The sequence below is a fragment of the Sceloporus occidentalis genome, unplaced genomic scaffold (assembly GCF_023333645.1).
Source record: "Sceloporus occidentalis isolate IW3139 unplaced genomic scaffold, rSceOcc1.0.p SCAF_6, whole genome shotgun sequence".
In the NCBI taxonomy this organism is placed as follows: Eukaryota; Metazoa; Chordata; class Lepidosauria; order Squamata; family Phrynosomatidae; genus Sceloporus; species Sceloporus occidentalis.
The window spans coordinates 27,755,789-27,779,808 of NW_028316986.1; the positions used below are offsets into that span (position 1 = coordinate 27,755,789).

General features: G+C 41.1%; 1 protein-coding gene across 1 annotated transcript in view; it reads left to right on the forward strand.

Moving 5' to 3' along the window:
* The first annotated feature begins 19,347 nt into the window (after positions 1–19,347).
* LOC149310550 (leucine-rich PPR motif-containing protein, mitochondrial-like) overlaps positions 19,348–24,020 on the forward strand; it is a 139,445-nt gene continuing 134,772 nt past the window's right edge. The window contains exon 1 of the mRNA XM_089529170.1: positions 19,348–19,514. Within this exon, the coding sequence (XP_089385296.1) occupies positions 19,375–19,514 (140 nt within the window). The 5' untranslated portion in view covers positions 19,348–19,374. The remainder of the gene's footprint in view (positions 19,515–24,020) is intronic.

Consider the following 24,020-nt stretch of genomic DNA (forward strand, 5'->3'; position numbering starts at 1 on the left):
ATAAACACTTTAGTTGAAATATTGCATTTTAGCTGAAGTGTTGATTTAAAAATATCATTTGGAACAGAATAGCCTCTAAGTGATTTGTTTCTTTTATTCAAGCGAAACATACTCACACAGAGTATAGTATTGAAAAAAGCACTCTTCCACACTAATTGTAAATGCATGTGATTTGCAAGTATAAAAAGCTGGCACTTCCCTGCAGCTGTGCTGAGCAGTTTGCTCCTTTGGCAAAGATGCCACTCATGGAAGCTCACAAGCTTGCTTGCAATTTGCCCCCCAGGTTTGCTCCCCACTGAGGGGATGGGGAGTTGTGGCAGGGGGAGGAAAATCATGGCCATTACGCTTGCAAATGAGCCTTGAAAAGGAAAATAAAATAAAACAAACCTGCAAAACCATTGCACTGGAAACTCAATATTACTTTGCAAGCCTATTTAGCTGAAGGGCCTGAATGAACTGCACACTCAGTTAGAAATAGACTGAGCCACTAAATGGCACCATTTAAACACACACACAAACACCACAAAGCAACAATGGATTAATAACTTCTGACTCCAGAGTTTGTGCACTGCTCTACTTGAGGATGAAATGATTGAAGTTTTTTTTAAAAAAATCTGAAAAGTCTGTTGTTATAAATTGCTAACATTATCTTGTCGACCTTGAGATACTCATTTTCTAGATCGCTGGTATTTGCAGAATTTCAACAGTGTAGGAATTTGAGTAGGAGCAAATAAAAAATTTACAATTATATGTAGATTACTCTATGACTAAGTATGGAGGGTCAACACTCATAGTGGACATTCTGCAGACATTTAGCAGGCATTATGGGCATCCAGAAGCGTATTATGTATATGTATGTGTTTGAGAAGGGGCAAAATTACTTCATCATTCACAAATAAGTGTTGATCTAACCATTTCAATCCATAATGTATTTAAAAGTTCCCTAATGGATGTTCTTGGACCAGCACAGAAAAGATCATCCCTCACCTGAATGCAAGTGGTTATAAATAATGGCTGGCATCCTGTTCAGTATTATGATGTTGTTAAATCAGATTTAACAACATCATAAATACTGGAATTCAAATTTTCTGCTTTCAGTAGTGTAGTGTAACTAAGGCTGCATCCACGCTGTAGAAATAATCCAGTTTGACATCACTTTAACTGCTATGTGCTATGGAATTCTAAGAACTGTAGTTTTGTGAGACATTTAGCTTTCTCTATCAAGAGAGCTCTGGTGCCACAATAAACTACAGTTCCCAGAATTTCATAGCGTTGAGCCATGACAGTTAAAGTGGTGTCAGACTGGAGTATTCCTGCAGTGTGGATGTAGCCTGAGAGTGTACCTCAAAGAAGGTAATCAGATGTCCCCCTTTTCCAGGATATGTCATACATAGGGATGCCATATCCTGCCTGCAGGTGGGACAGTCCTGTTTTTGCCGTCACTGGGCTGGTCCTGTCCCGGTTGCCGCCAGTTCACAGTTTTGAGCCCACATCGCCACAGCTGCTCATGCGGCCAGCCGCCCACTCCTCCTCTATGTGGCTGCACCGCCTGCCCACCTCCTCCTCCTCCTCTGCGCGGCCACGCCGCCCACCCACCCACCCACCCACTTCCTCCTCCTCTGCGCAGCCGCGCCACCCACCCATCTCCTCCTCCTGCTCCTCCGCACGGCCGCACGGCCGCCCGCAGCAGTTGCCTGGGCCGTGGCCGGCGACAACTAGCACTCGTCCCGCTTGCGTACCTGCGTGCGGGGCTAAAAAGAGGAGCTCATCCCTTTGAGGCTGGCTGGTCAATGGCAGAACAGCAAGGGTGGGGATTTTTCCAGTCCCAGTCTGCCATTGGCCAGCCTCAAGGAGGAGGTGGAGCCTCGGAGGGGGAGGGAGGAGGCGGAGCAGAGGAGGACCAAGGATAGGCTTCTGGGCCAGGGGGAGGGGAAAGGGCTCTTTCCTGGCACCACATGGTGCCAAGGAGGAAGAGGAGGAGGAGGTGGAGGAGGTGGTGAGTGGCCATTTCAAGTGTATTTTTTTTTGCAAAGTGTGCTTTTTCCAAACTGTGTTTTTGGTGTATTTTTTGTGCTTTTAATGCTAACAAATCTGCCTTGTTTTGACAATGATGATGGTGGTGGTGGTGGTGATGAAGATGATGATGATATTGATATCAGCAAGCCTCTGAGGCAAGGGTAGGCAATCTTTTTGAGCCGGGGGCCGGGTTGCTGTCCCTCAGACAACTGGGGGGCCGAAGCCAAAAAATAAATAATTAAATAATTAAAAAATAAATAAATATATAAATAAACCAGGACAAATTAGGACAAAATTTTCAAATGGAAGACACTTTTTTAAAAAAAATGGAGGACACGCAAAAAATTTTGCTGATTTTAAAAAAATGTTAATATAAATGCATGTTTCTGAGGCTTCTATAGACAATTGCCCCCCAAGGGCCCCGGCGGCAATCGGCGGCAGGACCAGGCTGGGGCCGGTCCCAAGGCCTCGCCGGGCCGCATCCGGCCCGCGGGCCGCAGGTTGCCTACCCCTGCTCTGAGGCATGGCCAATGTAAGTTGCTCTGATTTTTACAAATTCATGAGCAGTGAAGAAAAATCAAAGTCCCTTGACCAAGTACACTTCTGAGAAGTACAGTTGGTGAAAGAAACCTGAAACTGAGGGCAAATCCACTTCTTGTTAAACCACCTTGACATGTTAAATATGCATAGCCATGTTAACCCATGTTAAGTGTTAAACCCAAAGAGTTTGGTTATGGAATAAGCCTCTGAAATATGCAAGAGGCCATGTTAAATAAAACCATGTCAAATGCCCAAATGTGCTTTTGTGTGTGTTTTGGAATTGGGGGGGGGGGGCTGTTTGGCCAGAAAGGGAAGTACATTTCTGCCCTCTGTCTAGGAATAATGCCAGAATGTCCTCCATTTTGAGCATGCCTAAAAAACATGCATTTATTAATGCTTTTTTAAATTATTAATTTTGTTTAGTTGTTCGTGTGCCCTCCATTCTAAAAATATGTCCTACATTTGGGTCTAAATTTTGTCCTACATTTTTTTACATTTGTCCTGGTTTGGAGGTTGACAGTTATGGCAACTCTAATCCTACATTATAATAATCTATCCATGAGGAATTCTAAAATATTCTCCATTTTGGGGATGACCAAGAAACTCATTGAATAACTCTACATTTTCTGTTCCCCTTCAAGAAATTGGTCTACTTGCCAGCCTGTTCTCGCTGCAAATAGGGGAATAACCTAGATCCTACTAATGTCCTTTTTTCACAAAAGCAGCAGCTCCAGACAAGATTTGCTTCTCATTGCTCAAGGCATGTTTGTTTCTTGGAGGGGAAAAGGACAGCAAACATGTTAGGCAATGGGCTGCTAGAGGATACAATGCAAATGTTGAAAGTTTTTTTTTCTGTTAACTTCTGCACAATGGACTCATGAAAGGAATAATTTAAATGCAGATTTAATCAAGGGTTTGTTGCTAGTAAAGCACAATTTTAAGCATTTGTCTTGCTCAGAGTTCTATAAATATACTGTAAGACAAGAAATCATTTTAAGAAAAATAAATTCATCAGAAAGATACATACATTTGAGTACATAACAAAATACAGTTTGTGTAATATAGCTGTAAATAAGCCCCATGAAATGAATTTATATTTCTTTGAGTGTTTTTTTAGCTTTTATTTCGTACTGTCCTGCATTTTTCTTGAATGTCCCCACATTTTATGGTGCCTTGTCCTGCTTTGTAGTTATGGCATCTGCTCACCCTGCCCTCAAAGTTCACTTTAGAAATCAGACAGTTGTTCCAACATAAGGATTTGTGAGGTCTTGGGAGGTAGGGAGGTGAATGAAGAAGCATCCAACTCTCTCCTGGCTCTTGGGCACTTTGTGACAAGCAGTTGTGGCAAGACCCCCAACAAACTGGGTACTCATTTTAGCGACCTCGGAGGGATGCCAGGCTCAGTTGAGCCTGAGCCCCTGGCTGGGACTGAACTCACAACCTTATGGTTTATGAGTGAGTGGCGGCAGTACAGGCATTTAACCACTGTGTCACTGATAGACACAGAATGTAACTTTGAGAAAGCGGATCCTATTGCATTTCCCTGTCACTGGGGAGTATGCAGCCCATTTGCAGCTCGGGCTCCTCCAGCACCTTTTTGAGAATAGGATTTTCCTGTTCTTGAAAAGATGCAGCAGAAGCCCGAGTTGTAAACAGGCTATGTACTGCCCAGCGACAAGGAAATGCGATAAAATCCACTTTCTTAAAGTTACATCCCACGTCTATTGCAGAAGCAAAGCCAATGCGATACACTCCATAGCTGCATCTCCTGATGCAGGATCTTGGTCAATATTTTATCTTCATATTTTTATTATACTTGGTGGCCCATGAGGACCCTTCAATTTCTATTATTTTATTATGCCAGGTAAGCTTCTCATATATAAAGAGATAGCATTAAATTCTATGTACGGATGTAAAAGCAGGACAGTGGGGAAAGCTGACAGAAAAAAATGAAATAATTTGAAATGGAGATGAGTTCTATGGATACCGTGGAATACCAAAAAGACAAACAAATGGCTCTTAGAGAAAATTAAGCCTGAACTATCACTAGAAGCCAAAATGACTGAACTGTGGCGATTGTATTTTCAACACATCATGAGACAGCATGTCCCATTAGAATAGATAATACTGCTTTGTAAAGTGGCTGGCAGTAGGAAAAAAAGAAGACCACATGACAATGGATAAACTCAGTCCTGGATCTGCAGGACGACTTTAGCTCCACACACCTGAAATTTCAGAGATCTTTCTATGAACATTGAGAGTGGGGGAAGGAGCCAGCCAGGAACTGCAGACGTAGCATGCCTGATACAACAGGCAATGCCCATGTAAATGCCTGCTCCAGGATATTCATTAGCATAGGATTAAATAATTAATTTAAAGCTGTGAACCTATATACTCATTTGTCTGAGACAATGTTCAACTGAAAATGAGAAGACTTACATCTGAGTAGACATACTCAAGATTGCACTGACAAAACATTTCCATCTGTCATCTCTATTGGCATAAGAAGGAATACATATTCAGCTATCTTGTCTGTCAGATTTTTTGGCCCATTCATATTGTGATTAAAAACAAAACGAAGAGGATTGCCTAGCGTGTATCTGTAAGCGATGCCCTCTTCTTGGAAATTGTTTAGATTTGATTGCATTGCATTATAGGATGCGCCATTACTAGTTTAACCTCTCCAAGGTTTTCAGCTGCTGTTTTATTTAGCTAGACTGACTACACCGCCTACAGCAACTCTGGCCAATGATTCCCCCAGTGGCATGCATGAGCTGCCCTGTTCTACTGCAAAAATACATTATGGCTGAATTTACCCTGAGAGTTTGGAAAGATCTAAGGTCTTTGGAGACTGAAAATGTGTTTTTTCTTTGTTTTAGCTGACAGGATGAGCCTCTGGCATTTTAAAGTGCAAGTCATTAGCATCCACAAGGGTGATGTTAATATGTCTGTGTTTCAATCTCAAGACATTTTCCAGTTGCTTCTGCCACAGCAATCTCTGCCATCTCAGTGCTTTTCAAGCCCCCTGTGAATTAAAGGGAGCTTTGCCATGCCAGCAGGAATCACAGTAGACTTCCGCTCAGGCCAGTTGCTATATGATTCAGCCCTTGCAGTGGTTGACACACATTGAGAAAGGATTGCCGTTCACGTGTAGAGGAAGAAGGGACAGGGAAGAGAGAAGAGGTTTTATGTTTAATAATGCATAATTATTGCATTGTAATCAATCAAAAGGGAAGGTTGTGGATGAATATGGAGGAAATGTCATGTTGTGTTGAGGAACTATAACACTAGGGTTAAAAGAAAAACATCTCTTCCCAGTTTGCCACTCCATTCTCAGAGAGCATATCTGAGGGAGCATTTTGGAGGTTACAGGTTAAATCCAATGGTTAGTCCCCAACTAGAGTAAATCATTACATCAAAGGGATTTATGTAAGTGTTGATCTTTCACTTGGCAATTGATTCCACAAGTGTGCTCTAGTTGTGATCATGCTACACAAATAGGAGAAGTGAGGATAAAAAGGAAAAAACCTGCTGGCAGTTAATGATCCTGCTGTGATCTTTAAATGTCAAGGCTTGGCCCCTCTCCTCTCTGAATGAAAAAAGGAAGCTCAAATTGGGAGTACTCACTTGAATTTTTTTTAAAAAATCCATGTCTGCTGCTGATCCTCTTGGCTGCAAGCTGCTTTGGAGTGGCTAGTGTAGACTCTGTTGCCTCCTCTCCCTCTTTCCCCTTGGAAGGTTTCTCAAACAGTAGCCAGCAGTAGGACTCAGAGGGAGGAAGCAGTATTTGCTTCCTCGGGTGTCAATGAATATGATGCCACAGGATGACTGCTTTCTGACCTTTCCTATCTTCTTATTAGATTTTCCTGTTCTGTTTCCACTTTCCTTGCCTAAATGGTTAAAGCCACAGAACAGCAGTGTTGCCAATTTCTGGGGAATTGCCCGGAATCCAGGGAATTTAATTAATTTCTTTCTGGGGATTTTGACTCAATAATACTAATAAATATTGGGGAATTCCAGGGATTTTGGGTTTTGGTAAAACATTCTGGGATTATCTTCGAGGCTTGATGGCAACACTGCAGAACAGTTTCCTGTCTTGGGAGATTATCACGTCCCGTACCCAATCTGGATTTCTCCCGCACTTTGCAAAGAATGAGAATATCCTGTTCTTTCAAAAAGTGCTGGAGAAATCCAGATCAGGTACAGGATGCCATGATCGGATATGGGATGTCTCTGACCTGGGCATGGAGGCATGCAATAAAATCATGCTAGTTTAAGAATGGAAGCATACCAGTTTGACACCATTTCTTATCACACTTTTCCTGATAGCACTTTGGTAACCCATGGTTGCATGATCTGTTTTCCACACTGCCAAATGCAGTCTTCTGATGGGAGGTAGGGAGAAGGAGAAGCTATTGCAGCTGCCAATCATCTCCCGAAACCGGCTGCTGTGTGAATGTGCAAACAGCAGTCAGCTTTGGAAAGCTGTTGATGGCACAATCACTGCGAGGAGGAGAGGAGCAGAATCATGCCAACTCACACTACATTACAGAAGCAGCAATGGAAGGGACTTATCGTGTGTGAAGGCAGCAATCGGATTGAGACTGAGAGCCTATTGACAAGTGTTGCCTGTCAATGAAAAGGTGTGTTACAGTCACAAATTACAAGGCAGCAGCAGGGGTGGACACAATGTTGTATGATAAGAATCAACTGAAGACACTTTTATTCTGTTCTCTTTTTCTAGCTCAATGTGATAAATTTCCTAGCTTTACTTTATTTTATTTTAAGTATTTTGGTATTGCCTCCCAGCAATTAAAGGCACCCAAGGAGATGAACAAATAAAAACCAATTTAAAAAATATAAAGATAAAAACATATTAAGATACTTGTCATGCCTCCAGAGCATCTTTGATGCTCTTGAGACATATATTTAGTTAAGATTATATTAGGTTTTGTATGTATTAGTTTAGAAGGGAAAATAGAGATCTACAGCTTTAAGAAAGACCAGGATTGTGGGAAATCCCAGGGTCTCTTACTGTCCCCCTCTAGCTAAGTTTCAGTGTGTAGTGAGATTTCAGCCAAGTCAGACCTGGAGAGAGTATTTTCCTTTGACAAAAAGATAAGTCCACAAAGGAAGAAAGATAGTCCTCAAAGAAAGATAGAATACATCAAGAAGAGAGTGAGGTATTTAGGAAAGACTATTGAAAAAAAGGAGATAAGTTTCATGTTTTTGTGTTATATCCAGTAAAGCTTTTAAAAACTTAAGAAATTTGTGGACAAGTCTTTTGTTCTGGCTGTGTTCCCGAGAGCCAGAGGCCTTACTACACCCAAAGTCCATAGCATCGCTCTTGGGACAAAACAATACTCTTTGAAAATGAGTACTGGTATTCATTTTTAAAATCTGTAAAAAAATATCTTAGAATCTATTTTTGAAATAGTTAAAACAATGGTACTCTTCTTCTTCCCTAGGCCCCCTCCCTCTCTCTCTTTCCCCTTCTTCCCCCTGCCCTGATCCTAAATATCTTCATCATTCCTCTCTTTTTCATTTTCCTCTGATTTCTCCAACATCACTTCTCACGGCATTCATCATCAGCATTCTCCTTCCCTCTCACTATGTCTCTCCTATTCTTTCTCCTTTGCCTCTCTACTCAAACAAAACGGACTCCTCATCCAGAGGAGAGCAAACATGTGTTTAAATTAGTGCTTGCCTTTTTTTTAATGTATGGAAACAAAAATGGGAAATGCTGGAAATGTATAGAACACTCAGGAACATTTTATCATATGTGGTGGTCGTGCGTAAAGATATACATAATATGATCCAAAAAAATATACAATCAAGAGTATCCCCTAGAACCGTAATTATATTTATTAATCATGGTTGTAAATGAAAATGCCAGAAAGATCTTAAAACCACTATTGTATATGATAGCAACTGCTAGAATAATGCTAGCTAAGTACTGGGGAAGAAATGATATGCCTAGTATTGATGAATGGTTGAAAAAGTCGCTAGATATAATAGAAATGGACAAAATAATATTGTCTCTTTCAGATGAAATGACTGAAGAAGAATGTATCTGGGAACCTGTAGTTGCTTTCTGTAAACAAAGATGGTCTACATGAGAGTTAACAGGAGAAGACTTTTAAGTATAAAGTATAATTTATGTAAGAAATATTATTGATAAATATAATGGAGAGAATAGTTACGGTAGAGTTTTGTGATAAGGAAGCAGAAAAAAGACTTAGGAATATGCACAGTTTCTTGCACCAAACAAAACAGTATTTTGAATATGAGAGGTAACGTGCTAATGAGAAAATATTAGGGTAATATGTGAAATATTTGCTATAAATATGTGTAGCAATGATTAAACAGAGTGTGGGGGGAGGGGGAAAGAAAGGAAAGAATATTGAGACATTATGTGGGAAGCACTGTATATTAATTGTAAATATATCAATAAAGATTACATATATAAAAATTAGAGCTTGCATTTTTAAGTGATTTTTTTCTTTTCAAAACAAAACTGGGGAAACTTTATTTCATTGAACTGTATGTGATCTTAAGAAGCAGTGACTACAAACGAAGTTGGTAAAAAATGGGGGGGGGGGGGGTTTCTGTTTGAAGCAGAGCCTGGAAAATATAATTTCCAAGCAGATAAATATTTTCTTTTTAATAACCTTTTGTTTTTATTTGAATGATATACTTTGAATAACTATGCTCAATGGATGTGCTATTAAATTATGGACTGTTTAACATCACCGGAAGGGCTTCTCTCTGATATCACATCTTGGCTCTGAAATATCAGAACCCGGGATGCCTCTGACCTGACAAGTCTGTGCTTGTTGTACCTTCATGTCATTTCTGACTTATAGTGACCCTAAGGCAAACCTATTACAAGGTTTTCTTGGCAAGATTTGTTCAGAGGTAGTTTGCCTTTGTCTTCCTCTGAGGCTGAGAGAATGTAACTTGACCAGTTGGTTTCCATGGCTGAGCAGGAATTTGAACTCTGGTCTCCAGAGCTGTAGTCCAACACTTAAACCACTACACAACCCTGGCTGTCCTGATAAATTTACTCTTCTGCCAAGTGGAGCAGAATTTTTCCTTCTGAAATGGTATGCACCTCTGTCCTCCATTTCATTCTTACATTAATTGAAAAAAACCCCACAAGTTTCAACTCTGTCTGCAGTTTGCTTTACTTTTAACCTAGAAATGGATGATGTTCTTTGCAAACTAATTAGCCGACTTTGTGTCAAAACTCCCAGCCTAAGTTAATTAGCCCATCTCCTTTTGAAAATACAGAAGTGAAGAGTTCTGCGAATCCATTTCTGGCAGGTAATAGATTCAGAAAGGGGGAAAGACACACACATGCAAACACACTCTGCATCTGAGGAAGTGGACTGAAATCTACGAAAGCTCATGCTACCAACTTCTTTCTTTCAGTTCATCTCAAAGGTGCTGCAAAATATCTTTACATATTGATCTTACAGATGAACACAGCTATATCTTTTAACTTTACTTTTAAAGTGTCACTTCAGAAAGTATCTCGCTTAAGACTTATTTACAATTGCCCTGAAAGTTTGGCCTTAAATTTTTTGTTCTCTCTCACTTAGAAGCAAGAAAGGCAACGACTCGAGGCAAGATGTGATAAATTACTGCAGCATCAAAGATGAAAGCGAGCTGCAGGGACATGAAAAAGGATGAAACTGAAGGCATCCAGATAGTGTCCTGCCTCAGGGACTGCCCAATGGCAACCCTAATTGATGCAAGGGACAGAGTCTGTCAAGGAGAGGAAAGGCCCTTTGGGAAATGAAGTAAGGGGGGGGGCGAATCAAGGGTTCATCTTTCACCCCTCATGTAACATCTGAGTATGGATGTTCAGCATGTTTTGGTCAATTGCTACTTGCTTTAACTGGAAGGAATGTCATAAAGATTCCCCTTTTCCTTCTCAGACACTCTGCTGGCTATTCCCCATAGTTTCAAGCTCAGCCTCAGACTACATTCCCATGACCAAGTGTAATGTAACCTAGTCTAATCAGAAGAGGTAAGCAAAGAAGGAGGAACGGAGGCATAGGCGTTAAACCAAGCAAAAGGATTTGATTTGATTTCTTTCTTTTTTTCTTGAGGGAGGGAGAGAGGGAATATTTATGTTTTGGCCATTCTTGGCAGACACGCCTGACCTTTTATTTTGTCATCCAGAACAGAAATGATTCCCAGCGTCTTAAGCCCTGGTACCGTGCCAGGTAAATTATTCAGAAACGAGAGCTTGGGGTTGTATCACCAGTGGTTTCATCCTGTGCATCCAAGCCATGTAAAACGTGAAGAGTCAAGGGGACGGAGCCACTAGAATAAATCAAATGGATGGTGACATCTATCCCAAAGGACAGTGGTGACGATATGTTCCAGAGACTCCAATAGTGCTTTTATTAAAACGCTTTGAAAACCTTCACTTGCATATGTATATAACAATGTTTTTTATTTGCTAACAGTAGCAACAGCTTGTCATAGGGAGACCACGCCATGAGTTAGGATTCATATATAGATTTGACACTGTCTGACCTAAGTTCTGTTGAGACTGGGAATGGCTACACCACAGAGACAGCCCAAGACATTTTGCTGCCTGAGGTGGAACAGCAAAAAGTGTCTCGCTTTGCCCCACAAAGCCATTGTATATACTGCAGGAGGCACACCAAGTTATTTTGGTACTTGAGGCAGAAAATTCTACAAGCCTTTCTCTCTTTCCTCAGCAGGTAAAATACAGTAACAATAAATTAAATAACCATTTGCTGTCCTTTTGTGTCAACAAAATCTGCAGTGCCTGATTCACTCTGTCTAGTAGTAGGGCCAGTCTGCCAAACCCACTACTAAAATTTTAAAAATTATTATGCAAATAAAATCGTAGTTACACCGTGATGTTCTACATTACATCAACAGTGAATAAGGAGACAAAAACAAGAAGAAACGTTACCCATAAACTTTAATAAAAGCAGAATATACATCCATTTGTAAATTAAATCAATATGATTTATAAATCTTTCAAATATGAAGTGATATATATTTATAGAGCACTCTTTCAGGTGTTGCAAGTGTTAAATATCCTGTCCATTGGATCACTGGTGGGGATTGCTATCTTTCCATTTATCAGTTTTTCAAGTCAATAGAGCATTAAAGATCTCACTACTTAACTTAGCAACCCAACTAGCAGTGAAACACATTGCTACATCTTCAGAGCCACCCTATAATTATACTAAGTTCTCTATGGCTTACCTTCAAGTAAGTGAATCTAGGACTGCAAACTTAATGTAGATATTTTTTTCCTTCTGAAAATAACAGCAAGACATATTTTATTTTGTAATGATTTCCCCCAGGCACCGCTGCCTCAATTAAAATTGCTCCCCAAACTGCTTTATTTACCTTGGGAGGAAAGCTGCCATTGGCACCAATCCTTATCCACCACCTCATGGCTCTTATTTGTAAAAGGGGAAAAAAACACCAGGCACTTCCTACCATGCAGGGTGACCTATTTAAAATGCATATTGTTGCTCCTGGGAGCTTCTCAGAAAGGGAACTGACCCCTTTTTGGCAGAAAATGGGAGGCTTGGGAGACCCTAGGCAGCTGTCTGTCAGAGAGCCACGCAAGCAGTTTGTGGTGCCTCTGGGACCATATTGTGCCAAACCTGGTTTGCTTAGAATCACAGAATTAGAAGGAAAGGTATGTTCTCTGAGGTGGCTGAAATAATCATAGAATCTTAAGAGATGGAAGGGGCCGCAAGGGCCATTTAGTCCAAATATCGGCCATGCAGGAATATACAGCTACAGCCCTCCTGAGAGGTGGGCATCCAGTTTCCGTTTACAGACCTCCAAAGGAGAGTCTATCACCTTCAGGCAGCCTTTCCACTGTTGAACAGCAATTACAGTCAAGGCATTCTTCCTAGGTTTTAGGTAGAATCTCTTTTCTTGTAACTGGAATAGATCAGTATAGAAAGAGATCTTGTAGACCAGACTAACTGAAAGAAAGAAGTTGGCAGCATGAGCATCTGAGGAAGTAAGCTCAACTCTATGAAAGCTCATGCTGGCAACTTCTTTATTTCAAAGATAAAGCCACATTAGTCTGTAGAATCAGTATGCGGAGAGATCTTGTAGCACCTTTGAGACTAACTGAAAGAAAGAAGTTGGCAGCATGAGCTTTCGTAGACTTCTGTCTACTTCCTCAGATGCTCTCGGAGTGGAGGCCAGGGACAGATCTAGATATGCCATAGGTATGTGAGCGTGTCAGTTCAAATTCAAAATCCTTTGGGTATGGAAATGAAGTAGCAAGTCCAGTTTGGCCTTAAAAACTAGCCTGTAGGTGGGGAGAATAGATGGGTATAGGATGCCCTCATGATGGTGGGGTCAGATAATGTTGAAATGGCTCGTGCTGCCAACTTCTTTATTCTTTCAGTTAGTCTCAAAGGTGCTACAAGATCTCTTTCCGTTCTGATTTTACAGACTAACATGGCTATATCTTTGAATTCTACATGAATAAATTGGATCATGTTCTGGTCTTTGGAGCAGCAGAAATTAAACTCACTTCACTTCCACATGAATATCCACATCCCTTCAAATATTAAAAGGTGGCAATCATCTCTCAGAGTTCTCTTCTGCAACGTAAACATAGTAATTTCTCTAATCTGTTCCTTGTACAGCTTGGTTTCTAGATTTCTTATCGTTTTGGTCATCATGCTCTGGACACACTCCAGCCTGTCAATATCCCTCGAATTGTGGTGCCCAGAACTAGACACAGTATTCCAAATGAGGTGTGACCAAAGCAGAATGGAGTGGCACTACTACTTGACACTACTACTTCCCTTAATCTGAATACTATACTGTTGATGCAGCCTAGAAATGCATTGGCTTTTTCAGCTGCAGCATCACACTGCTGACTCATATTTAAATTGTGGCTTTAATTTAATGTAGTCAGTTTAATGTAGTAGATTCTATGATTCTACTACATGACTACATTACAGTATATTAACCCCTCTACCATGTGTGTTTAGAAAATGTGTGTTTAACTACATGGGTTTAGAAAATCCTCTTATTCTAAGTTTAAGTCTGCTACATTGTTAGTGAATCCTTGGATATGGAAAGTACTTCCATGTGTATAAAACCATGTGCAGCAATATTTTCCTCAGCCATCTGTGTCAATATTGAAAATTATTGAAATAAAATCTGATCCCCGTGGTATTTCAGGGGAAAAAAATCCCTATTCACTGATTAGGAATAATTACATTTTATTCTGAAAAGTGACATTTTCAAACACATTTTAATACATGCTCTGTTAAGTCTTATATGTTACACTAATTTTATTAATCAGACTTTAAGTGGTACTCCAGTTGAATGCTTTGCAAAATTCAAAGGGTGTAATCAGCAACCCAGCAAAACTCACATTAATTTTGATGGTACTCCATTTCACCCAAGTACCTATGGTATCACCACATATTAACATTATTAACAGGCTTTGTAGGTTTATCAAGGAGTGGTAGTATTGTAGTATTTCCAGTGGCTTAGTGGTTAAGATGCCAATTCTAACAATCGGAAGATCGGAAAATTCGCAGTTGGAGGCCCGAGTGCTGCATGATGGGGTGAGCTCCAGTCAGTAGTCCCAACTTCTGCCAACCTAGCAGTTCAAAAGCATGCAAATACAAGTAAATAGGTACTACTTTGGTGAGAAGGTAACAGTGGGCTCATTCTCACTGGCTAAATAATGCAGGTTGTGAATCAGCTCCACTCCGTGTCTGCATCCGCTTTCAAAAGATCCCTCGTTCTCACTATAGAAGGGAATCTTTTTTATGCCAGTTGGATTGGGTTTTATTTTTTCGTCCCCATTTAATTTGTGCCGCTTCAAGCTGGCAATGGAGGAAGCTGGCGATTGCGGTACAAGCTGGGTTGGGGAGCCAAGGCTGGCAAGGACAGCAAGGAGGCCGATGGGGGAAATCCAAGGATTCATTGCGGAGCACATAACTACAATGCTTATACAGTATATCCGCTTCTAGAGAGTGTTAATTGGGTACTTGGGATACTGATTTGGTCCATGTTTTAAAGGAAACCAACACAATTGATTCTTTGCAAACTACAGTGGGCCCTTGTTATCCACTGGGGTTTGGTTCCAGACCTCCCCCATCCCGTGGAGAACAAAATTCGTGGATGCTCAAGTCCCATTAAATACAATGGCATAGCAAAGTGGTGACCCTTATATAAAATTGTAAAATCAAGGTTTGCTATTTGGAATTTATATTTATTGGAATATTGGCGCGTTCCAGACGTGCAAAAAGTACATAGTAGGTATGTACTAGGCTTAGGAAAGGGCGTCCTTTCCGGACGCCCTAACCCTAGTATGTACCTAGTACGTACAAAATGGCGGCGCCAATTCTACATGGGCGCCACCATTGGGACATCATGACTACGCCGCCTCCAAATGGAGTGGCGCTGAAGTGACGTCCTGGTGCCGCGCGAGAGCACCTGAAGCTTTGAAATGGAGCTCCTTCCAGGTTTGTGGCGCTGGGTGCAGCCTTTACAAAGCTGCACCAGTGTCACAAAAGAGAAAGGGGCTGAGTGGCCCCTTTCTCTTCATCCCCACCGCTGTCGAGTGTCCTTGAGGCATGAAGCCCCAAGGACACCCCTTTCCAGGCCTTTCCAGGGAAGTGGCCTGGAAAGCAGCGGATCGGGGCCTCAGAGGCTGCCGCTGTGGCAGCTGAGGCCCCCATCCGGTGAGGAAAGGGGCGGCAACAGGCTGCCCCAAAAGGGCGGTCTGTAAACTGCCATTGTCAAGCCATGGATGCTTGAATCCGTGGATAAAAAAATTCTGTGGATAAGGATGGCTGACTGTGGTCAGAAGAAATTAACCCTTTGGACTGAATACTTTTTTTACTGAATTTTGTGAAGCAGCCCAATTCCAAAATGCATATTTTAGGGGAAATCACGTAAAATCATGTATAGTGTGTGTGTGTGTATGTGCGCGTGTGCAGCTTAAATGCAAGTTTCAAGTGTTCTTTAAAAATTCAGTCTGATGTGCAGCCAAAATAATAATTAATGGAAATAGAACTAACTCAATAGATATAAAAAAAGGGACAAGGCAAGGGTGTCCCCTTTCTCCAGTCTTTGTTTGTGATTTCCCTGGACATGTTTTTAAAGAAAATAAATGACACAGCTGAGCTAAGGGGAGTTCAAATTAAGGGAGATCAATATAAAATACGGGCCTTCGTTGACGACATCGCAATATCATTAGAAGACCCTATTTCCAGTATTACATGTCTGAGATAAAATATAGAAGAATTTGAAAAAGTATCGGGGCTAAAAATAAATTTAACTAAAACAAAAGTTATTACAAAGAACATGAGGCGAGAAGAGGAAATGCAAATTCAAGATATGACAGGATTCAACGTTACAAGAAAAGTGAAATATTTAGGTATAATAATAACAAATAAAAATGCAGATTTGATTTGGAATAATTATACTAAAAAGTGGGATGAGATAAAGAGAGAGATGAAAGATTGGAGAAACTTAAAGTTATCATTAATGGGAAGGATCTCAGCGGTGAAAATGAATTTAATCCCTAAATTACTGTTTCTGTTTCGCACCATCCCGGTGATAAAAAACAATAAATTCCTGGTAGAATGGCAAAAACAGATCTCAGAATTCATCTGGGACGGGAAAAAACCAAGGATAAAACAAATTTACATCAAGACTCGATCCATAGAGGAGGGTTAGCAGTCCCTAACATCAGATTATATTACGAAGCTAGCTCCTTAGAATGGTTGAGTGATTGGATTAAACTCGAAAAGAAGAAATTATTGAAACTGGAGGGACATGACTTGAGGTTCGGCTTTCACGCTTATATGTTCTATGGGAAAATCAAGGCGAATGCTGCTTTTAAGAATCATTTTATTAGAGCATCTCTTTATAAGGTCTGGGAAAAACATAAAAGATGGATCAGCCCGCACATTCCTTTATGGCTATCACCACACGAAGCCTTGTTTAACACTGACACTCAAAAGAAAGAAAGCTGGTTAACCTATGGTGATGTACTTAGGAAAAGAGGGAATGAACTGGTATTAAAAACTTTAGATCATTTAAGAAGGGAAGGATATAAATGTGGATGGTTTTTATATCACCAGATAGACGCTAGATTAAAAATGGATAAAAAGACAGCAAAAGTTGCCGATAAATTATCTAAGCTAAATTCTGATACAAGATAAACCAGGGAAGTTATCGAGATTATACAAAGCCTTGTTGGAACTTCAAACAGAGAGTGATTTGATAAAAGAAAACATGATCAAATGCGCAAAGGACTGTAAAAGACCCCTGGAATTAAGCCAGTGGGAAACATCTTGGGGTAAAAGAATGAAATATACAGCCAGTCAAGATATAAAAGAAAATTTTATTAAAATAATGTATAGGTGACATCTCTCCCCAAACAAGTTGTGTAGAATATATGGTAAAGGGCAAAACAGATGTTGGAAATGTGAAAAAGAAAAAGGTACCTTTTTCACCTTTGGTGGCAATGCGAATTAGCAAAAAAATTTTGGGGAATGATAATAAAAGGTATCAAAGAAATAATAGTGAATTGAAATTCAAGCCTGAAGTCCTCTTACTGAACATGGTTGAAGATAAACTAGAAAAAAATGGGGGGAAATGGTTTTTTATATGTTGACTGCAGCGAGGTTAGTTTATGCTAAGTACTGGAAAATAAAGAAAGAATTTCAAGTGGAAGAATGGATAAACAAAGTGCTAGAGCTAATGGAATCAGATATAATCTCAGAAAGACTAAGAGAAAACATAAAAAGGGGCCCAGAAAAAGAGGAAATAAGGAAACAAAATAAAGAAAACTGGGAAAAAAATTACAAATATTTACGGGGAAAATGGCCTAATATTAAAGAAAAAATTTAAACAAGCACTTACAGACTGTAAGGTTATAAAGAATGGCAAGAACTGAGACACTTCTAACTTCGGAGACAATTACAATAAAGAAAAATTATCTTAATATAATTGCAAAAAGAAATATCAATGGAGAAAGAGGAGAAATCAGATAGGCATTGTAAAATATTTGTACAGATTTGTATATTAAGAATCTTCTTGTTAAAAGAATTTTCTTGTTAAAAGATAAGCAGTTAAAGATAGCGAGAATGAAACGGCTAGGGTTTGAACCAAGGAAGTCATGTTTTTGTTTGTTAGTATGTAAGATAGAAGAATGAATGAGAAGATTGAAGATAAAAGTATAGAAAAAAGGTTTTTATGTTACTTGGTAGTGTTTTGGGGTTGGGAGGGAGGGGAGGGGGGTATATGGCTTGTGTTTGTTATTATTATTATTGGTACGGTTGTTTGTAATTGTGTCATATAAAAAATAAAAAAAAATTCAGTGTTTTTAACTTTTATTTCACAATGGCCTACGTTTTTCTTAAATAGCCTACATTTTGTGGTGCCTTGTCCTCCTTCGTGGTCATGAAAATCAGGTTTCAGAACGCACTGGAGCAGAAATAATCCAGTGTGAGACCGCTTTAACTGCCCTAGACCAGTGCAAGGGAATCCTGGGAACTGTACTTTTGAGAGACACCATTCAGCCTTTTCTGTCAGGGAGAGCTCTGGGGCAACAATAAACTGCAATTCCCAAGATTCCCTAACACTGAGCCAGGGCTGTTAAAGCGGTCTCAAACTGGGTCATTTCTGCAGTGTGTTTTGGACTAAAGTGGTGTCAAACCGGATTATTTCTGTGGTGTGTTTTGGGCCAAAACAGACTGTTTTAACTGTTTTTAATAATTAATTGTTTTAATAATACTGATACTTTGAACAATTAATTAATAATTTCAACTTGAACCTATTAAGTGCTTGTTAAATTTGTAGTAATTAAATGCTTCTGTTTTTATTTTTATGTTGGCGGAGGGTTGGGGATTGTGTAGTTTTATGATTTGCCGTACTGTGTTTTTTTAATTATTATTGTAACCCACCTCAATCCGTAGGAAGAGGCGGGCTACAACAACAACAACAACAACAACAATAAATATATTATATTATTAATATAATGATTTATTATTATTATTATTATTAATATTAGAACTTATCTAATGGAAGGCAAGAGATTGTGTTGCAACAAACCAATCAAGAGATTTTATTTATCTATTTGTTTATTTATTAAAAAGTACCAATAAAATAATTAAATACAATTAATTATTTTCCCCCAACTATCGCGATATTTCCCGAGAACGACGGCAGCCTGGAAGCCCGACAAACACAGTCCCCATTCCCCTGCCGCGCAGGCGCAGTCGCGCCACGCTCGACAGCGTATATCCCAATAGAACAGCGGCAGAATCCTGGTTTTCCTTCCCCGCGCAGGCGCAGGCGCAGTCGCCACACTCTACCGCGCATGCTCCAACAGGAGGCCTCTGAGTTAGCCCCGAAAAGGAGGCCGACGAAAAACCATCCCTAAGTTTTTAACCCTTTCAGGGTAGTGCTCCAGTGTTGACAGTTTCGACCAATCAGCTTCGGGTTCATTTTTAGTCGGCCTCTGACGTCACGTTCCTTTTGCGGACTGTACCATTCTGATTATCAGGGGGAGAAACTCACTCCAGGCGTCTTCCCAAGCACAAAAGAGATAGACTTAATTGTCTTTTGGGGTTTTAAAAAAACAAAGAGAATAAATATAATGGTTTTGTGTCAGAGGAAGGTGAAACAATGCTCCGCCCACCTTGACCTCCCCCCTCCGGATGAAATGGTTGAGTCCAACCTGAGTCACGTGCTCCCCCTTGACCGGCGCGTGCGTCTCTGTTGGCGGCGGTGCCTGAGGTGAAGGGAGTCATGGCCGGGCTCCTCCGCTGTGCTTCGCGGCTCCGCTGCTGCCTTTTGCGCCTCAGAAGCGGACGCGGCGTCTCCTCCTCCGCGGCAGGGCTCCCTTATCCTCCTTTCCAGGCTGTTGCTTTCAGAGCCAGCAGCAGCAGGTGAGTGTTCCTGGCCTGGAGACCGAGGAAGGAGGTGAAGGTCATCAGAAACGCATAGATATAGGATGGCACCTGGGATAAGGAGGCTCCACGTGAGAGGGATCTGGGAGGCCAAGTTGAGCATGAGTCAACAGTGCGATGCGGCAGCTAACAAGGCCAATGCGATTTTAGGCTGCATCAATAGAAGTATAGTGTCTAGATCAAGAGAAGTAATAGTGCCACTGTATTCTGCTCTGGTCAGGCCCCACCTGGAATACTGTGTCCAGTTCTGGGCGCCACAATTCAAAAAGGACATTGAGAAACTGGAGCGTGTCCAAAGGAGGGCGACTAAAATGGTGAAGGGTCTGGAAATCATGCCCTATGAGGAACGACTTAGGGAGCTGGGGATGTTTAGCCTGGAGAAGAGACGGTTAAGAGGTGATATGATAGCCCTGTTTAAATATTTGAAAGGATGTCACATTGAGGAGGGAGCAAGCTTGTTTTCTGCTGCTCCAGAGACTAGGACCTGAAGCAATGGATGCAAGCTACAGGAAAAGAGATTCGACCTCAACATCAGGGGGAACCTCCTGACAGTAAGGGCTGTGACAGTGGAACACACTCCATTGGAGAGTAGTGGAGTCTCCCTCCTTGGAGGTTTTCAAACGGAGGCTGGATGGCCATCTGTCAGGGATGCTTTGATTGAGAGCTCCTGCATGGCAGAATGGGGTTGGACTGATGGCCCTTGGGGTCCTTCCAATTCTGTGATTTCAGGAAAAGTCAGTGGCCAACCTCTTCTGAGCAAATCTTGCCAAAAAAACCTTAGGGTCACTCCAAATCCAAAATGATGCGAAGGCACATGCACAGGATGATCAGACTTGGTGCTCCTTTTCCAAGACATGTCCTCCATTTCAGCCTCCATTTCAATTTCTGAAAGGTCCCCCATTTTGAGCAGTGCTAAGAAGATGAATTTACATTTATCAGAGTCTTATGACCTTTTCATCTGTGATGTTCTCCATTTTACAGCACCTCATCCTCTTTTGTGGTTAGGACAGGTGGGTACATTACACACACACACACACAATGCACACTCAGCCATCACTGAAAAAAGATGCATCATCAGCCTCAGCGGAGGTGCAGTGATATGTTTGAATGTGTATACATAAGTATGTGCCGTACGTATGTATACATCTATGCGGTGTGTTGTAATGGTTTGAGCGTTGGACTGCCACTCTGGAGATCAGAATTTGAATCCCTGCTCAGCCACAGAAACCCACTGACAGAGAGCAAATCACTCACCCTTAGCTTCAGGGTATGGCCATGGCAAACCGTCTCTGAGGAAACTTGCTCATGATAGGTTTGCCTTAGGGTGTCCCTAAGTCAAAAACAACTTCACAGTCCACAACAACAAATGTATGTGTCTATTATGTATATCTATCATAGAGTTGGAAGAGACCCCAAGGGCCATCCAGTCCAACCCCCTGCCATGCAGGAACTCTCAGTCAAAGCATCCCCGACAGATGGCTATCCAGCCTCTGCTTAAAGACCTCCAAAGATGGAGACTCCACTACACTCTGAGGGAGTGTGTTCCATTGTCGGACAGCCCTTACTGTCAGGAAGTTCCTCCTAATGTTGAGGTGGAATCTCTTTTCCTGGAGCTTGCATCCATTGCTCTGGGTCCTAGTCTCTGGAGCACCAGAAAACAAGCTTGCTCCATCCTCAATATGTCACTCCTTCAAATATTTAAAGAGGGCTATCATATCAGCTCTTTTTGTTTGCCAGCTCTTAACCGTCTCTTCTCCAGGCTAAACATACGCAGCTCCCTCTCATAAGCCATAGTTTTCAGACCCTTCACCATTTTGGTTGCTCTCCTTTGGACATCCTCCAGGTTGTCAACATCCTTTTTTAATTGTGGTATTACCCTCCTCTGGACTTCAGGGTTTTGTTGCTGTGTGCCTTCAAGTCGTTTCCAACTTATGGCGATCCTGTGGTTTTCTTGGCAAGAATTCATCAGAGGAGATTTTGCCATTGCCTTCTCCCTGAGACTGAGAGAGTGTGACGTGCCTAGAGTCACTCAGTGGGTTTACATGGCCAAGGTGGGAATCTGTCCCATGGAAAACTCTTGAGTAACCTTAGGCAAGTCACACTATCTCCGTCTGAGAGGATGGCAATGGCAAACCTCCTCTGAACAAATCTTGCCAGGAAAACCCTTGATAGGTTTGGCTTAAGGTTACCATAAATTGGAAATAACTTGAAGGCACATAACACAACAAAAACAAATCTCTTTATAGAGTGTGAGAAGACTCATATCAGAGTCTTGTATAACCACAAAATTTATCTCAGTGTTTATCTAGCAATCAACAGAATGCAATTTAAGGTAAACTGTAGTGGTTTGTGTGTTGGACTCTGGAGATTAGGGTTCAATTCCTAGCTCAGCCATAAAACCCACTGGGTGACCATGGGCAAGTCACACGCTCTCATCTTCAGGGGAAGGCAATGGCACCTCCTCCCTACCCCCCCCCCCGAACAAATAGCTTTGCCTTAGGGTGGGCATAAGTTGAAATTGACTTGAAAGCACACAAGAACAACAAAGTTTGCTTTAGTGTTGCCTATGGACCAGCAAAGGGGGTCTACCTCATGAGATCTGGCAACCCTTTTGGTGGCAGAGCTTCTCTTTTTATCTCAAATGGTGTGACAATTTGGCCTGCCACAGCCATATACCTGTCTTTATATTTGCCTCTGTTGAAATACTGTATTCTGGTGTGCAGCTAAAGAGCCGGACAGAAACCTGACAAAAGAAAGGAACAGTTTGGGTTGTTTGGAGGAGAGTCCATCTCCCATCCCCATTTCTATTCCTCTTCTTCCAAGAACTGCTTATATCAAAATTAATCCAGTAATCGATAGAATGCAATATAGTTTATGGTAAACTATGTATTGGTTTGAGCATTGATTCTAGAGATTAGTGTTTGATTCCCTGATTGGTCATGTAAACTCACTGGGTGACCTTGGGCAAGTCACATGCTCTTACGAGTCCGACAGCCTCAATTTGATAATCTTGGCTTCCAGGAAGGATTCAGGCTTGAACTGTTCCAGGACCCATTTGTTTGTCTTTTTTGCTGTCCATGGTATACTCAGCACACTTGAACAGCAACACATCTCAAATCAGTTGATTTTCTTTCCATCCGCTTTCTTCACTGTCCTGCTCTCACATCCATATGTAGTGATTGGGGATACAATGGACTGGACGATTCTGTGTTCATTTGTATATCTTTGCTGTTTAAGATCTTGTCTAGTTCTTTCATCTCTGCCCTTCCCATTCCTAATCTTTTTATTTCTTGATTGCAATCACCATTCTGATTTATGTTTGATCTGAGGTATGAGAAATCTTTAGTTATTTCAATTTCCTTATTCTCTAAGTTCTCCATGGTCATTATTTTTGTTTATGTTTAGCAGCAGGCCTACATTTACACTTTTTCCCTTGACCTTTCTTAGTAATTATTCCAAGCCTGTGATGTTTCCACTACTAATACAGTATCATCCACATATCTTAGATTGTTGATGTTCCTTCCTTCTATCTTCATTCCTTCTTCTAAGTCTAAACCTATGTATGATGGTTTCTGCATATAAGTCGAACAAGTAGGGTGATAGAATGCACCCTTGACTGATCCCTTTGCCAGTTGGAACCATTCTGTTTCTCCATATTCTGTTCTTACACTTTCTTCTCCTGAGTACAAATTTCTCATCAGAACTATCAAATATAGTGAGACTCACATGTCTTTGAGAACCTTCCATAGCTGGCATTGCTTGTCACACAGCCAGGTAACAAGCAACACATGATTACATTATCTCTCAATTTGCTCTTGTAGACCACCTTTACAGGTGTAGGAACTATTTCCAGTTTTATTCTGGCAGCTCCATACAAGTTTGCATAAAACCTGCACATGATAAAAGGCTGTAGATGAAAATGTTGGCATGACTGTTACCAAGCAGAAATATAATACATTTTTCCATAGTTGAAAGGCTATGACCAGGTGCTGGTGACTGCTTAGTCTGTTGTCCAGGTGCTATGTCTGGATGGACAGCTTCAAAACCAGTGCCACTCTCCTTTGTTCCTGATATTTATTTTTCACTGGACAGAACTGGGCAGCCTTTCAAAGACAAGACAGTCCTTTCATATCCCTTCAAACAGAAGTCTGGTGTCTTTCAAATAGACCAAAGAGCCAGCGTGGTGTAGTGGTTTGAGACTAGGACTCTGGAGACAGGGTTTGAAACCCCACTGGGCCACAGAAACCCACTGGATGATTTTAGGCAAGTCATACTCACTCATCTTCAGGGGATGGCAAACCCCTTGTGAAGAATTTTGCCAAGAAAAGTGATAGGTTTGCCTTAGGCTTGCCATGTCGGAAAGGAATTGGAGGCACACAACACGCACACATTACAGTACTACTTTGCTCTCCCATTCTACCATATGTTGTTGTTAACTGCCCTCAAGCTGATCTTGCCTCATAGTGACCCTGTAGGTGAGTCTTC